Below are 15,302 nucleotides of genomic sequence, written 5' to 3'. Positions count from 1 at the left end.
TATTCATCATTTAGTTTTCCATGCTGCTGTTTGGTGCAGTGCGATTCATGTATTGTCCCTCTTTTCCTCTCCCCTCCTGGGGAGTGGGAGTGCTTCCAGACTCCAGTTGGCTCATCCGTGCTCCAGTTCCTGACCGTTTACCTCGCCTTTGCTCCTGCTCCTACACCTGGCTGTGGATCCTGCCTCTGGCTCATCTCTGGCTCGTCTCTGCTCTGTACCTGACCGAGTACCTCGTCTCTGCTCCTGCTCCTACACCTGGCTGTGGTTCCTGTCTCCGGCTCGACTCGCGCCTTTGACTGTCCCGATAACCACGGCTGGATGAAGCTCGTCTGCTGGACTTTTATATATGTAGTTGTAGATTTAGATAAGTTAATTCTTCTCTAAGATTTCTGGTAAATCGCCTGTCCGTCCTGGGGGAGGATCCCTCCTTCATGTGGGCACCCCTGAGGTTTCTTCGTTTTTTCCGGAATCCGTTTTTTTTGGGAGTTTTTCCTTACCGCGAAGGGGGGTCTAAGGGCAGGGATGCCAGTATAGCTTAGTCAGTTTGTTAGTTCATTTTAGTATTTTTCTATTGAACTCTTTGTATTCGTGATCCTTTTGATTTCATGTTTTACTTCGAAGCCCATCGAGACGACTGTTGTTGTGATTTTGGGCTATACAAATAAAATTGAATTGAATTGAATTATCATACAGTAAGTTGTAAAACATATAATAAAACGGTAATAAACTGTTACAAAACTAAGCTGGAGACATCTTAAGAAGCAGGGAAATATTTTGGTTAAAACTCAAAGGCAGCAGTTTAATATCTGAAACAATATGCTTCTTTACTGTGATATGACAAAGACAACATGATTTATTAATAACCAGCACTTTGTTGCCTTTTTTCGTCCCTTGGCTACGCTGCTATACTAAATCTCTGTGAGCCAATGTGGTTGAGAATTTAACTTGAATTGTGTTGGAGTCTAAAAAAGGTTTGTGAAACTGTCTTTTTAAACAATCCATGCACATTTTTAATGTGTTTCACTGAGTCTCCATAATAGCTTTTTCGTCGTGTGATCCTGCATTCCCCCTCGCAACTGAAGGAAGAAATTGTTTCTTCATTTTACTTCTTCCCTAAAGCCTTGATGGGACCTCTATAGCCCGTCTGGATTTGGCGTCTGACTCTGATTAAAACTTGAGCTCTGAAAAGCTGAGGCAACTGTCTTGTTGCCTTTTTCTGATTATGGAGGACAGAAATCAGAAAATTAAGCTCAAAATTGCATTTGTGATTATTTCTTTGGTCAAACTGTTGTGAATCAGGAGCAGACAGAAAATGCAGTCTGAAAAAGAGCTTATTTGTGATGTAAAAATACATTAGACGGTCCACAAGCTCCCTGCTCCGCTCCATTCTGATGCATCCAGTTGTAGACAAATAAATCCATGTACGTCTTTCTTTTTCCTCGTCTGAGCTGGTATCTGGCTCAAAACTGCATGGCTGGATAGCTCCTATATTGCTTGGCACTTTTTTTTGCACCAGTAACGTAATGTTGGGGGTGTGAGGAGCTGTAAGTTATCGGCAGAGCGCATAAACCGAGGGAGGTTTGCTTACTCTACGCCAACGGTCCCGTCCACAACTCAGAGGTGAACTTCTAATGAACAGATGACGCTCTGCTGAAACTATGTGCTAGAAAATTATACCGTTTCTTTTTTTAAATTTAGTCTAAAAATAGCATACTCATAGGTCAAAGACCTCTGAGAACGTTTTTACAATAGATCAAAAGATGATTGGAGGACTTTAAGTACTTACTTTTTCCATATTAAGGAAAATTAAGACTGTTTTAAAAATGTCTCTTGACAACTCTAACCCTGATGCGATCTAGATATATGCATATATATAATTAAGCGAGAAAACTGACAGCATGGTACCTGTGAATGAAAACCAGTTGGTTTGTGATTGTTTTTTGTCCAAGTTTTACGCTGCTTCGTCAGCTTGGGTGTGTCTCTAAGGAGCTTAATGAGCTCTGCAGGATTCCTTACTTCAAAGCTGGTAAACTCACTAAGTCTGGCCAGGCCGGACAACAAAAAGAGCGTGTTTGCATCCAAGGCAGCACAACAAAAATCTCTGTGTTGTGCTATTGAGTCCTTCCATTTAAAATCCAGGCCAGGTATTTTCATGGGATGTTAAGAGGAAACGGGGTTTATGGTTTATGGGAGAGCAATAAAACGTTAAACTCACCAGAATCTGTGAGGGGTTGCAGCTTATTTAAAAAATAGAAGACGGAGGTCTTACGTGAGGTGAAGAATTACAAAGGCAGATGGAGAGGGGCTGGAAGTGATCTCATTGCATTTCTGCACGAGTTCAGACAGACAACAGGACAAGTCATTCCTAACAGTGACGGCACTTACAGAACATGAATGAGATAATCGTGGAATGGGAATAAAGTTAAAGCACATGCTGTGGTTTATTTTAGGCTTTCAGCACAAAGCCTCGAAAAGGTTTTAGTTGTCTGTGGCTGTATGGTAATGACCTCAGACTCCGAAAACCACAGGAGGGAAATATGTCTCTTATACATGTCAAAGCTTACTTAAACAGTTCTTTTCCTAAGTGAAAGTGTTGGCGTTATATTCCTCTCAAAGGCATTTTGCAGTAACAACACAATACCAGTGTGTGTGTGTCCACTTGTAGAGAAAACTCTTGAGCATGTTTTATTTTGAAGGACTTAATGTATATTTCTAAAGACGAGTGTTTTACAAGTGTTCAGAACAGCTGGAAATCTCTGCTATCCGAGGATAAATTGGCATTACAAAAGCACAAATCCTCCCACACTTACAAGCTTTTTCAGATGTCCAATCACATTGCAAAAACACAAAATTGCACCAAGTATTTTTGCCTAGTTTCTAGTCTAAGTTACACTTGATATAAGACAACTTTAGCTTAATAGTGAATTTTTACTAAGATGTAACAACTGGATTCGAGACAATAAACCGTGAGCATCTTGTTGAGTGATTTTATCAGCAAAACAGCTCTTTTTAAGCAATAACCTTAATGAAACACGTTTTTTTGTAGCTGCACAGTGGTGCATTGGTTAGTACTCTCATCTCACAGTAAGAAGGCCCTAGTTTAACTCCCGGCCGAGGTCCTTATCTGTGGAGTTTGTGTGTTCTCGTGCATGCACGGGTTTTCTCCGGGGCTTCCTCCCAAAGGTCTAAAAACATGTTTCAGAGGTAACTGATGAATTGCAATTTTACTTTGGAGTTCATTTGAGTGTGTTTGGCCATGTCACCGACTGGCAACTTCTTTAGGGTGTACCCTGCCTTTGTCCAACAATAGCTGGGATAGGCTCCAGCAACCCTGTGACCCTTAAAGGGATTAAACAGGTTTAGAAGATGGATGGATTGAAAGATTGACTTGTGTGATTTTGGGATACCGTAAAATGTATTTGACTCCAAATTTTTTAAGACAAATGTGTCGGAAATGTGTAGTTCTAGTCTTATTTTTAAGATCATGATGGTTTCGAGATAAGCATAGTTGGTCCATTGTAGAGCTTAAAACTGGATGTTTGTTTGGGGGGAGGGAAATGAGCATGTTTGTATCTAAATGTTACCACTTTAAAGATAGAAAACCTTTTTTGTGGTATCCATGATTATCTTAAAACATATTTCCTATTACCTGAGGAATATACCTAAATATAAGTGATAAATACCTTAATTTCTATATTTGATTTTGTCTTAAAAGGGCAGAAAATCACAATTCACTTATGAAAACAGATTTTAATAATGCCATTGGCAGATTTTTTTCATTTATAACAGCAGAAAAAAACATCCTATCATTCAGTAGCATTAAAATAATTTAAAGAGGAATATACCTTCATAGAAAATATTCCTTTCATTGACTTAAAGATTTACTTATTTTAAGGGAAGCAAATCTGTGAAAGAAAACTGCTAAAGCCTAGGGGTTTGGAAAGACTAAACAAAAGACTTAATTCACACTCTGCAGTTTGGAGAAACGTTTTAATGGGATCATTATAGTCTTTCTTGGGGGTAAAAAGGTCTAATCGATGAATGAAACAAAACACGCACCCAGTTGTTTCTAAATTTATTTAGACAACTGAAACGTCTAACAATAAATCCACCCATCAGAAAAACAGCGAACCATATTCCGTGGCTCAGTCTCACAGAGTCATTACTTCTGAAAAATGACTTGTTCAAAGAATGACTTCTATCTACCTCATTTTATTAGAACACTCCATTCTCATAAACCCTTTTTTAATCTTTCCTCATCAGTGTTGAAAGGGTGTTTTACTCTCCTCTTGTCTTTTTTTCTTGAACTGGGCAATCTCTTCATTTGCATTAAGTAGCTGAGATCAGTGTAACTCTGCAGGAGAGGAAAAGTGACCTCAGTCTGACTCTTTGGTCAGCATGCGTCTGCTCCCCGGGCCCCTACCATAAGTACAGAATGACAAAAAGGCTGACAGAGTACTGCTGGATAAACAGATGAACAAAAAGACAATGGTACAGACAGACAGGGTCCTAGGTTTGCCCCATGACGAAGAAAGGAGCCAAGTTAGTGCGGTAGAGAGGGCAGATTGTGACCTTACAGGTCAGAAGGTTAGCAAACAGCGGCACTGGCTTATAGCCAATGTCACAGAGTGCTAGTTGTAGAAGCAGCCAGTCGTTTCCCTATGTAGATTCTGAAAAAGACAAAGGATAAGACATGAGTTACATACACTTAGCCTCATAAGAAATTGTGCACTTTTTATGTTTCCACACCTTAATGTAGACATAATGTCAAAACAAGACAAGGCAACCTCATTTTTTTCAAATCCTAGTCCAATTACGTTTTGCTCTATTGTAAATTAATTGATCTATTGTCTCTCATGAACTTAAATATGTTTTATTAATTAATTTGTTCTCAGTTTCAACTCCAGAATTCAATGTCATTTAATGTACTGAATTCTGTGTTTTATTTATTTATTTATTTATTTATTTATTTATTTATTTATTTATTTATTTATTTATTTATTTATTTATTTTTTGTGTTTTTTTTATTATACATGAAGTAATTTGAATGGAAAGGTAGGTATTTTCAGAGCTTGGGAACAGTTTCTGGTAAACTTACTTGATGTCCTGTAGTTAGAAAAAAACTGACAAATCCAGCTGTGATTATTTGGTAGTATTAAGTGCCAGTGCCTCCTCGCTATACGTGTACTGCATGAGTTTTTTTTCCTACCTTATAATATGCAGCACTTACATCATTTATACCCTTTGGTTCCCTTTTTCGCTCTGGTTCACCCTGAACTAAACTGAGATCCTAAACTAACGACAATCACTTGTTTTGTCCACACCAAAGTTCAGCTGAGCTTCTACACTCTCCAAGCAAAATGAACAGCCTCAGGAAACGAATGTACTGACCACAAGTCAAAGAACATTTCTAGGTTGGACCCTATGGCCAATTCTCTGGACATTCTCCTGAACCTAAAGTCGCCTGGACCAGCTAATCAATAAAAGTAGGGAAAAGTCAGGGGGGAAAGCAAGTATGATTATTAATTCATTATTTATTTTAAGGGGTTGGTCAATGATTCATTTTTGTCAGTGGTGGCAAATCTCCTGGAATTTTGCAGCAATGATCTTTTCCTGACAGTAAGTAACTATTGTTCTGGGCCTTTAAATCATGGGGGGCCCACACTGCTTGATCCAGGGAATCAAAAACGGGACCAGGCACTTTGCACACAACACCTTGTTTGGCGCTTCAAACGTATGGTGAACTATCCAGGATGTACCCTGACTTAGCTCAAAAGTAGAAGATGGATAGAGTGAAGGATACCCTTGTATGATAAACTGCTACTAAATCACAGGGCGTCTGACATAGGCATTAGGAAAAATATTTTTCTATGATTATATATTATAAAGAAAGGGTAAAAGGTAATGAAACATGGAGGGAAATGCCCCCCCATTCCCCCTTAAACAAGTCCCATTACCAAAAGTACTAAAGTTGATCACAACGTTGTCTCAGATTTAAATCTTGCAGTAGATTATTGTTACTCCGTGTCTAAATTGCCACTTCATAATATCAATTTCATTAAAGATACATCACACATCAGAGATGTGGCCACCAATACCTAAATAACACATGCCCTATGACATACCGGAACTCTTGATTGTTCTTTTCGATTGTTTACGTTATCAACGTGAATCAGAAGATTATGAGGTGGACAAAAGTGTCTTTTCATATCGACTTGCACCGATATGCAACACTTTTTGTTTTTCTCCGTAGCACTTCACTACTGTAAAGGGTTGCATATCAGCGCAAGGCTGCGTTTTAATTATTAATTATGTTAGTTGTGTAAACGGTTGAAAAGTTATGCTAGTCAAAAGAATGTGAACACTGGAGTTGCGTTTTAAGATTTAACAAAAATGACAAATAATAGTAATACAAGGTTAAAAATAACAATGGATCTGAATCTGCCAACATAAAGAAACGTGTCATCATAAACACATCTCCAGCCTTCTAGTGTAAAACAACCCAAATCTTCACAGAATGCAAACAGGTGTGTTTGTCTCACCCTACTCCAAGTGTGAGCAGATGTGAAGCCAGCAGGGAGGGAACAAGAATGAGGAGAACATCAGAGGAGAAGATTCCTCTCTTCATCACCTCAGTCTTCCTAACACTGAGGGAGCTCTGCTGTTTCGGGTGCTGAAACACAAACTCTCTGCAGAGAAAAACAAAAAAAGATCAAACACTCGAAGATTGTAAATCTGAAATAGAGAAATTGACAGAGATATTTAGAGCACAAGAGAGTGCTGGGAGAGTTAAGGGAAGACACTGAGAGCCCGAAACACCTTGATTGCTGCTACCTGTCAAATAAACTTATTTTACTGCAGGAGAGCAAATGTCAAGTGTGTCAACGTGAATAAAAAATTAGGTTAATTGTCACATGCACCGTCTTCAAGCCATCTGTGCAAGATTTCGCAATTAGCCTTCAAAGTGCCTATTTCTCACTCTGTTTTACATCAAGAGCAAAGTGTTCTGAAAGGACATGTCGACATGTAAACTGCAAAGGTCAGGAACTAAATTACCAACTATTCAATCTACACCCACCCCATGACATTCTGAAACCTATTCCCACTTTATTTTATTATCTACCATTTAGTTATTGATTATTTTCAAAATACTTTTGACAAAACTGTGTGATTTTTCAATTTTATTTGACAAAGTTTTACACTTTTTATTATTCAGTTTAATGTAGCAAAATTGGAATGTGAAGAGAAATTAAACTAGTCTTACTTTGGTGGCATGTTTTCAGGCCTACTTGACCAGTCCCACACCCATTCTGTGTCTGCTCTTCGCTCAGCTTCCTCCTGTAAAGATGAAAAACATGAATTTACATTTCATTAAATTGTTTTCTGGTTTCCAACACCAAAGATTTTCAAATATGATTGAAATTAATAAAGTTAGGCCTCAATTACAAAAGGGGTTTATGCAGACATACCTCTGGTTTGTCTGAAGATTAATAACCCCTGTTCTTAAAGTAAAATATGTCCAACACAAGAGGCCTTCAGTTCTCATCTGTCTGCCCAGCTGTTGGACAGGAAAAGTAAAAAAAAAATTGTTTTCTGGTTTGAAAATGTTGGTCTGTGTAGGAAAGGGCTGAACTTTGAGTCGAGTGACTGAGGGTGTGCGCCAAGGATCAGAGGAATATAGGAATTCTTTTGTTCCCTAGATGCAACTTTAAACAAGTGTCATATAATTTCTTTTTCTTAAGTTTTATGAAAAAGTTAACTTTTTCATAAAACAAGTTAACTTTTTCATAAGTTTCTATTGTATGTTGATGATACTGTTTTATATTACACTGTGTTATCTAAAATTCAACCGATTGTTCCAAATGTTAAACCAACCCGGAAGTATCAAATGTTACAGTTCCCTAAATGACCACTGGAGGATGGGTTTATTACAGAACAATTTCCCAACAACTCCAGTAGTAAAAAGTCAAAATCAAGTTTTCGTTTTACTGCTCAGTATTTTAAACCTTTGAATGCTGAAATTGAAAATGTTCATGATGTCCATAAATACAAAATTAGAACCAGTAAACCTGCCGTCTGTCATTACTATACAACACAACTTTGGTGGGAGCTATAAATCTCTAAAGATTTCCATGGAGTTTGTCTAGACACTGTACCAAAAAGCTTTGCGATTTATAAAGAAACTACTCTTAACAACAGAGTTGGATAAGCAGTCTCTGTCTTCGTGTACACTAAAGAAATTACTTTTAAAAAAGAGTCTTTTCATGCCTTCCCCTCCAAGTTGTAGAGCTGAATTTAGCAAAAAAGGCTTTCAGTTTTACTTCACCTTCATACTGAAATGAGCAGCCAAAGATGCTCTAGAATTCAATGATGCACACCTGATTCAGCTCATCGTCAACCATTGTAGATATTTTACAATGACAATCACTGAATCCAGGGGGGTTTAAGCAGTGTAGAAAATAAACATACACGGCAAAGTGCACTAAGGACCAGGGTTGGGGTTGACTTTAGACCCCTTTGAACACTTTCACACCAATATATACAAGACTAAGCAAAACACAGCTGTTCATGTGAATTTTATGATAATTTTAAACTTGAGTTCAGGTGAAATACAAACATTTCCTGAACAAATCAGGCTTTCATAGGAAATAGATCAACGAGAAAACAACCTTTGACCCTTAAGTGTTTAAAGCTGTGCTTATTTTTAGTTGGTCTGCACATTTTAATAGTCTTATTATAGATTACATTTGAATGTCTTTAGCACTGTCACTAAACTGCTGCTTCCCTTTCGGCTTTTCCCATCAGGGGTCGCCACAGCAAACGAGTTGCATGGTAAACTTGGCAATGTTTTACGCCGGATGCCCTTCCTGACGCAACCCTCTCAAAGCAACCGGGCTTGGGACCGGCACAGAAGTAGAGAAGGGAATATGGAGCAGCCCGGAGTCGAACCCTGGTTTCACAGACGGAAGCCGCAAACCAGCACGAGCTAAACCGGCTCCCAGCACTGTCACTAAACTATTATTGTTTATTATATTGATCTTAAACAGAAGAATAAACAGATTCATAACTTAAGGTCAGAATAAAAAAACAAAAATGAGATTTAAAAAAAAGTCAGATCTCTGTTAAAACCAAAATAGATTTTAATTAGAAATGAGTCTTAGTTTTCAATATTACAGTACAAATTCTCACAGCATTAGTGAGCTTTTCTATTGACAGTAACAGCCCTGGAAGCTTTGCTTTCACTCAAGGTGTAATTCTAACAAAGGAATCTTGACTGAATTGAAAGAGTGAAAGATGGTCAGAAAAAAGTACCTGAATAGGGACACAGTCACTGTCATGCTCACTGGTGGACTTTGGAGAACTTGTGGACTGCGGAGTCGCCACCTGCGGGGGACTGCAGACAACCAACACAATGTTACAATATACCAAGGAAATGCAGCAGTAAGAGAAGACAAACTCTTTTGACAAAGTGTCATCACCTGTCTTTATTTCTCTCACACTCCAACTGCGCCTCCAGAAGGATCCTCTCCAGCTCCCCCTGGAGGGCAGAGGAGATGGAGTCCTGGGGTCCTGTCAAGCTTTCTCTGCGACTCACTGCTGCCATCAGCTCCTCCAGCTCAACCCAGGAGCCTGATGGGTAGATGTTTAGATGTAGTTAGGATACACATATACATGGTATATTTATATTAGACTATAGATAGAAGATCATAGAGCTGTAATGATCCTAGTAAAAAAAAAAGAAATCAAAGGCAAACTAGGACAAACAAAGACACAGTCCGATTCTGTTTAGTAAACCTTTGTTGTAAATCTATTTTAAATATTAACAAAACAATAATTACATTAAAACTTGACCCTTGCACTTCTTATTAGTTGATGATACCTAAAATGCATTATTGTTTAGAAAAAATAGTTATTTGATATTGTTGATATTTATGGAATTATTAAATTATCCACACTTGGACTGGTAAGGAATAAGTAATTCTAATTAGAAGTCTTGAACCGGATTATGATAACAACAGGAAAAAAGTTAAGTAAAGCATATTTTCCATAATTTTCATCGAGCATAAGTCATACTTCTTCTCAATCCCTTTTGGGTATTTCTTGTAGTTTTTTATTTTGTCCTTTATTTCTTTTTAAAGTACATGTCTGAAATAAAATATTATAATCATTATCATCATAATATTAGTGTGTTGTATACATTTTATTCCTCCAGTTAATTTAAATGCAATTAATGAAACTATTTTTGACAAACTTCAGATTTACTCGATCCAGTGGGTCATGTATTGTATGTATAACCTATGATCTAAAAAAAATCACATGTTAGCACTGCTGCTACCCGGCCACATTATAATATATATAAAGATCTAATATATCTGTGTGTATGTGGGGCAGGGGGTGCATCTTCTTCCACTTTTAATTTTTGTTAAACTTTGTTTTTATTCTTTAATATTTTACGTTTTGGTTGCTAGAAATAAACAAGTTAAGAAAAACATTTTTATTTAATGTGGAAATATATACTTTCTTTTTAGATACTCCCTTTGGGGGTCGCCAAAGGGAATCATCCTCCTATATCCAATACTTTCCTCTGCATCCTCCTTCTTCACACCAACCACCCTCATGTCCTCGCTCAACACATCCATGAACTTCTTCTTTGGTCCTCCTCCCATCCTCTTTCCTTGTAGCTCCAACCTCAGCATCCTTTTACTGACATAATCCCTGTAACCTCCTCTGAGTGAGTCCAAACCATCTCAATCTGCTTTCCTGCATCTATCTTCAAAACATCTAACGTCAGTTTCTCTTATGTATTCATTCCTGATCCTATTCTTCCCCATCACCCCCAACTCCCTGACATGTTTGTAGTCTGGCTACATGCATTGACACACAACCGGAAACACTTAACAGTTCAAAACATTCAAATCGAAACCACATTATGTATTCTTTATAAATTGGGAAGAAAATACCATCTCTACACATAGAGACTGCTGGCTGAGTAGCAACAGTGCTAACCCTCCCCTAATGCTGACAGCGGACAGCGGACAGCTCAAGTTGCCTGCTTGCTTGTATCTAAAATGTGGATTCATTGTGAGGATGTGTGTTGAACCGACTTCAGTGGCTCATAAACAGAAACATTCCTCAGGTAACCTTAGGTCACCTCTCAGCCTGTGCAGGTGTGTAGCAGATGTGTAACACTTGTACTCAAAATTTAAAAAATCATTTGCATTGGGTCAATGACTTCTGTAAACAACCGCCGCATGAATGAGTACGTGCACCGGCTCACCGGTTACACGAAGAGATTTACACACGCACGCTGACGTGCATGGCATGGACAGGCCTGCAGCTAAACAGTATGCAGGACTAACTTAGGTTGACAGCATGCTTGCTTACGTAAGATCTTATTTTGGTTTCAGATTAGCCATTCACCCTCTCCCTTCCTCCCCTTGTATCTCTTGTTTTGTCGGCTGTTTCTCTCACCAGATTTGTCAAAATACCCACCTCAGCTGCTCGTGAAAAAATCTTCCACCTTGTCAGATGTCTTTAAGCTTAAACTCGCTAAGATTGGTGATAGTTAGTGATGGTATGGCCAGCAGCAAAGGGGACAGGAGTTAAGACTGAGAGGGGTGGGGGAGCTGTGCCATTACCCTAGTTTTTTTTTTCTCCCCTTTTTACAGAGGGGAGTTATGACATAACCAGCCCACTGCTGCCTGACTTATCTGTTGGCATTCTGCAAATCAGTTTTATGGTGCAATTCCAAACACATTCATCTGTGCCGCTGCCAAAGCAGTTTTATGTAATGTGGATAAGAGCGGGATGCTAAAAGCCTCAATGAACTGCAGCACAACAGAATCAGTTTTGCCTTGCTAGGTTATAAACGCCTGTTTAAAAATTGTCATGGGGGTCAGAGGGAGAGGGGTTTAAACCTGGGTTGTATTTTTTCCATTTAGAAGCAGATTTTTAAAGGTAAAAACAGAAGAACAGCATTTTTTTTTTTGCCAAAAATGATGAGCAACAACAATTTTATGACAAACTGGTTTCCAAAAATGTTACTTTTAACCCTTCTGTCAAACACTGAAAATCAAAAAAATAGACACAAACAAAATAAAAGTTTAAAGCATTGATTTGTCATTCTTTGAGTCCCTGTTTTAGTAGCTTATTTGTCAGCCAGCAGGATTTAAATCCATCTCATCTTGGTTCTTCCTCTTTTTTTCATTTTTTAGCCACACTCTCTTGTCCTGAAAATTTTAATTTGGCAAGGAAGCTTAGAGACTTTTGCATTTTGCTTTGCCTTACATGAAAGCAGCAGTACACGTGGTGTTACAAATTTCACCCCCGAGGTGTCAAACGCTTCCCTAAACCAATAACCTTTTCTGCAACATGCAGGATTCCTGTAGCATCAGCGCGACAGTGCACCAGCTGCACGCGTTTTATGAATGACTCATTGGCTCAGAATGGGAGAAAGGAGGAAGGAGCGGGAGGTAAATCTTTTTTTGTTGTTGTCTTTCTCATTTGAGCCCAAGTTCCATTAAAAAAACACAAATTTGCACTTTTCTGACCGTTTTTAATCCCAATAAACACCATCTTTAATAAAGAAGAAAAAAATGATTAAAATAGCTTTTTTTTTACTTATTAGGCACTGTCATGTTTGAAAAAAGATAAAACATGAAAATTTGATCTTTATGGGACCATCTGGTATAAAGCAATCAAAAACTATAACTACTTTATAGATTAAAAAGCATCTATCAGCAATGTCTGACACAAATATATCCTTAAATATTGACATCAGTGAAGAAAAATCAGAAGGATATGGAGTGCAAAACTAATGCGATCGCTGGGATACTGCACATAGATAATATAATGTTAGCTCAGTGCAACTTAACATGTCATTGTTTTGTTATCCCTGAGTACTATAATGTTCTGTTGATATTAATGTGTGTTTTATTTAAAAAAATGAATTAATGAACAGTTTAAAAGTCTAAATGTGGTCTGCAGTCTGAGGCGAACAGAAGAACCAAAAAGTTGTTGAAAGAGCAGAAATGTAACTGGTAAAAAGAAAAACTACTTAAACTATTTAATCAGACAGACTTAATGTGTAGCTGTTTTTATTTTCAAATGATTAATGAAAAAGTAAGCTTGCCTTGTTTGCAGCTGTTCTGGTATCAAAAATGTGATCCGTAAAGTTTGGAATAAAGGCTAAAAACAAGTAATGAGATAAAGCTGCCCAATGTTATTTGGAATATTAGCATCAGAAATGTATTTAAATAAAGATGAAAAAGTTCAGTAAAACTTTTTTCTGGTTTTATTTGTGGGCTGCACAGTGGCGCAGTGGCCAGCGCCTTCTCCTTACAACAAGAAGGCCCCAGTTTGAATCTTAAACGGGACCTTTTTTGTGTGGAGTTTTCACGTTCTCTCCAGACACATGTAGGTTTTGTCTGGACATTCCAACTTTCTCCCACAATCCAAAAAACATGCTTCATAGGTGGATTGACTCTAAATTGTGACTAAGGTGGGACTAAGAGTGTGTATGGGTGTGTGATTGTGTGCGACAGGCTGGCAACCTGTCCCCTGCCCTTCTGGCCCCTCCCTATCGCTCTAAGTGTAGGGGCATTTGAAGCTGTAGTGGTGTCGGAACTTGATTTTCTAAGGGGGAGTGTACTGACTTAGGGCTGTCTATCCCTCCGCTGGTATGGTGATCCATGTTGCGCTTCTGATGCGAAGGAGAAACACATTTCTTTACTCAAGTGTGCTCTGAAGCACATTTACATTTAAATGTAGTTGTGGAGTTTTCGTTTTCTTGTAGGACTTTTTAAAATTCGAAAACTAATGTTGTTATGTATTTCAAGCGTTGGCTGCTATGCGCTAATGTAGATGACCGGCAACCATTCATGAGGTCCTCGAGTGGTAGTAACGTCCGAAATTAAACATAAATTTGTCCTTAACTCCCCTCTTGGTAGGCTAAAAGTAAGGATAAGGAGAAGCCGGAGGGGTATGGAATGAATTTGGATTGGGCCCAACAGAACCTGGGACAGGTTCCGGAAACCCTGTGACCCCAAAAGGTATGTAGTAGGTTGAGAAAATGGACCATGTGTTTGTTCATTTCTAAGTTATACCTAAGATAATGTAAAAAGGCAAATATATAGCATGTTACAATCTTTATTTTTGTGTACAGCCTTAAATTGTTGAACCAAATAAAAGCTTTTATTTTTGATAAAAATCAGAATTACTCTTTACTGCCTCAAATTTAAAGTCGAGGTCCACCATTACCATTTTCAGATACCCTTCCTCTTCTTCTTTTATAGACCGATTTGCATTTTCACCCAGAATCCTTTGCAGCACCCAGCAATGTGCAGCCTGACCAGTGGAGCTATTAGTGTCAGAAAATCTCCAGCTTTTAATTGGCTTAGAAAGATACACACAGGTGAGTCAGTAAATCTGTTTACACAATAAAAGCTGCAACAACAACGAGCCTGTTTACATGCTCACCAAGTCTGCGAATGTCATCTGATTTCTTGAAGTTAGATTAAAGTCGGTATGATAACAGCATAATCATGTTTCAGAGATTTCAGGATGACAATAACTTGATATTTTAAAGGAATCTGAAGGGCACCCCTTGATTTCTTCTAGATAATCGGATTCTTTCTATCCACGTACATGATTTATTCTGTTCGTTTAAATCTCAGAATGTGGAAAATGAATGAAGTGATCATTAAACATGGCAATGACATACTGTCAGTTTAAAACAAATGACAAAGATGAAGGAAAACATTTCTTATTTCTAACAAGTCTGAACCAAATGTTTTACAAATTCTTAATTAAAGTTTCAAAGTCTTCAGGTACATCATGTAAACAAACATTAACTGAAACATGTCAGAGATGATGATCAGATTTCTAAAATTTCACAACATCAGGTCTGATTATTGAAGTAATCTCATTACTCTCACCTTGAAAGGGCATTAGATAGGCAAGAATCTGCTTATTTCTTTAAACCTCAAAAATCATTCTTTTTTTTTGGCTCTGCTTGATAAAATAGAATATTGCAAACTCACCGTAGAGTCCGTCCTCTGGAGTCTGTGAGCCCGACAGAGACATTGTGGAACGACGGTGAGGTTGGAGGAGGACCCGGAAGAGATGCTGACACTGACCGAGGAGGACACGAAGGTGAAGCGGGTTTCTCCCCTGATGCTGCTCCTTCTCTGCTGTGTTTGGACCAGTGCTGTGGACTCTGACGCAATGGTAATCCGCCACCCTCCCTCCCCGCTGTTCCCTCACAGACCCCCCCCCCACACACACACACACACACACACTGC

General features: G+C 38.3%; 2 protein-coding genes across 2 annotated transcripts in view; one reads left to right on the top strand and one right to left on the bottom strand.

Moving 5' to 3' along the window:
- Positions 1-4,058: 4,058 nt before the first annotated feature.
- Positions 4,059-15,210, bottom strand: LOC101169126 (BCL2/adenovirus E1B 19 kDa protein-interacting protein 3-like). The gene is made up of 6 exons (XM_004074563.4): positions 15,042-15,210; positions 9,480-9,630; positions 9,313-9,394; positions 7,265-7,338; positions 6,543-6,689; positions 4,059-4,670 (listed from the first exon to the last, which is right to left on the bottom strand). Exons 1-6 carry the CDS (start codon positions 15,082-15,084, stop codon positions 4,622-4,624), a joined length of 546 nt encoding a protein of 181 aa, XP_004074611.1. The 5' UTR covers positions 15,085-15,210; the 3' UTR covers positions 4,059-4,621.
- LOC105355203 (mucin-5AC) overlaps positions 15,121-15,302 on the top strand; it is a 62,561-nt gene continuing 62,379 nt past the window's right edge. Inside the window, exon 1 of the mRNA XM_023960793.1 lies at positions 15,121-15,228. The gene's annotated coding sequence lies outside the window, so the exon portion shown is untranslated. The remainder of the gene's footprint in view (positions 15,229-15,302) is intronic.

This window comes from Oryzias latipes, chromosome 12, assembly GCF_002234675.1.
Source record: "Oryzias latipes chromosome 12, ASM223467v1".
NCBI lineage: Eukaryota > Metazoa > Chordata > Actinopteri > Beloniformes > Adrianichthyidae > Oryzias > Oryzias latipes.
Note: the sequence above shows the minus strand (reverse complement) of the source record. Positions and strands in the feature narration are given on the sequence as shown.

Bases quoted from the DNA above. Each gene is read 5' to 3' on its own strand.
- LOC101169126 (XM_004074563.4), bottom strand. From the start codon at position 15,084: ATGTCTCTGTCGGGCTCACAGACTCCAGAGGACGGACTCTACG. The intron at 9,631-15,041 runs GTGAGTTTGCAA...TCTACCCATCAG, and splicing joins TCCAGAGGACGGACTCTACG to GCTCCTGGGTTGAGCTGGAG. The intron at 4,671-6,542 runs GTGAGACAAACA...TGTCTTTTTCAG, and splicing joins CTGCTCACACTTGGAGTAGG to AATCTACATAGGGAAACGAC.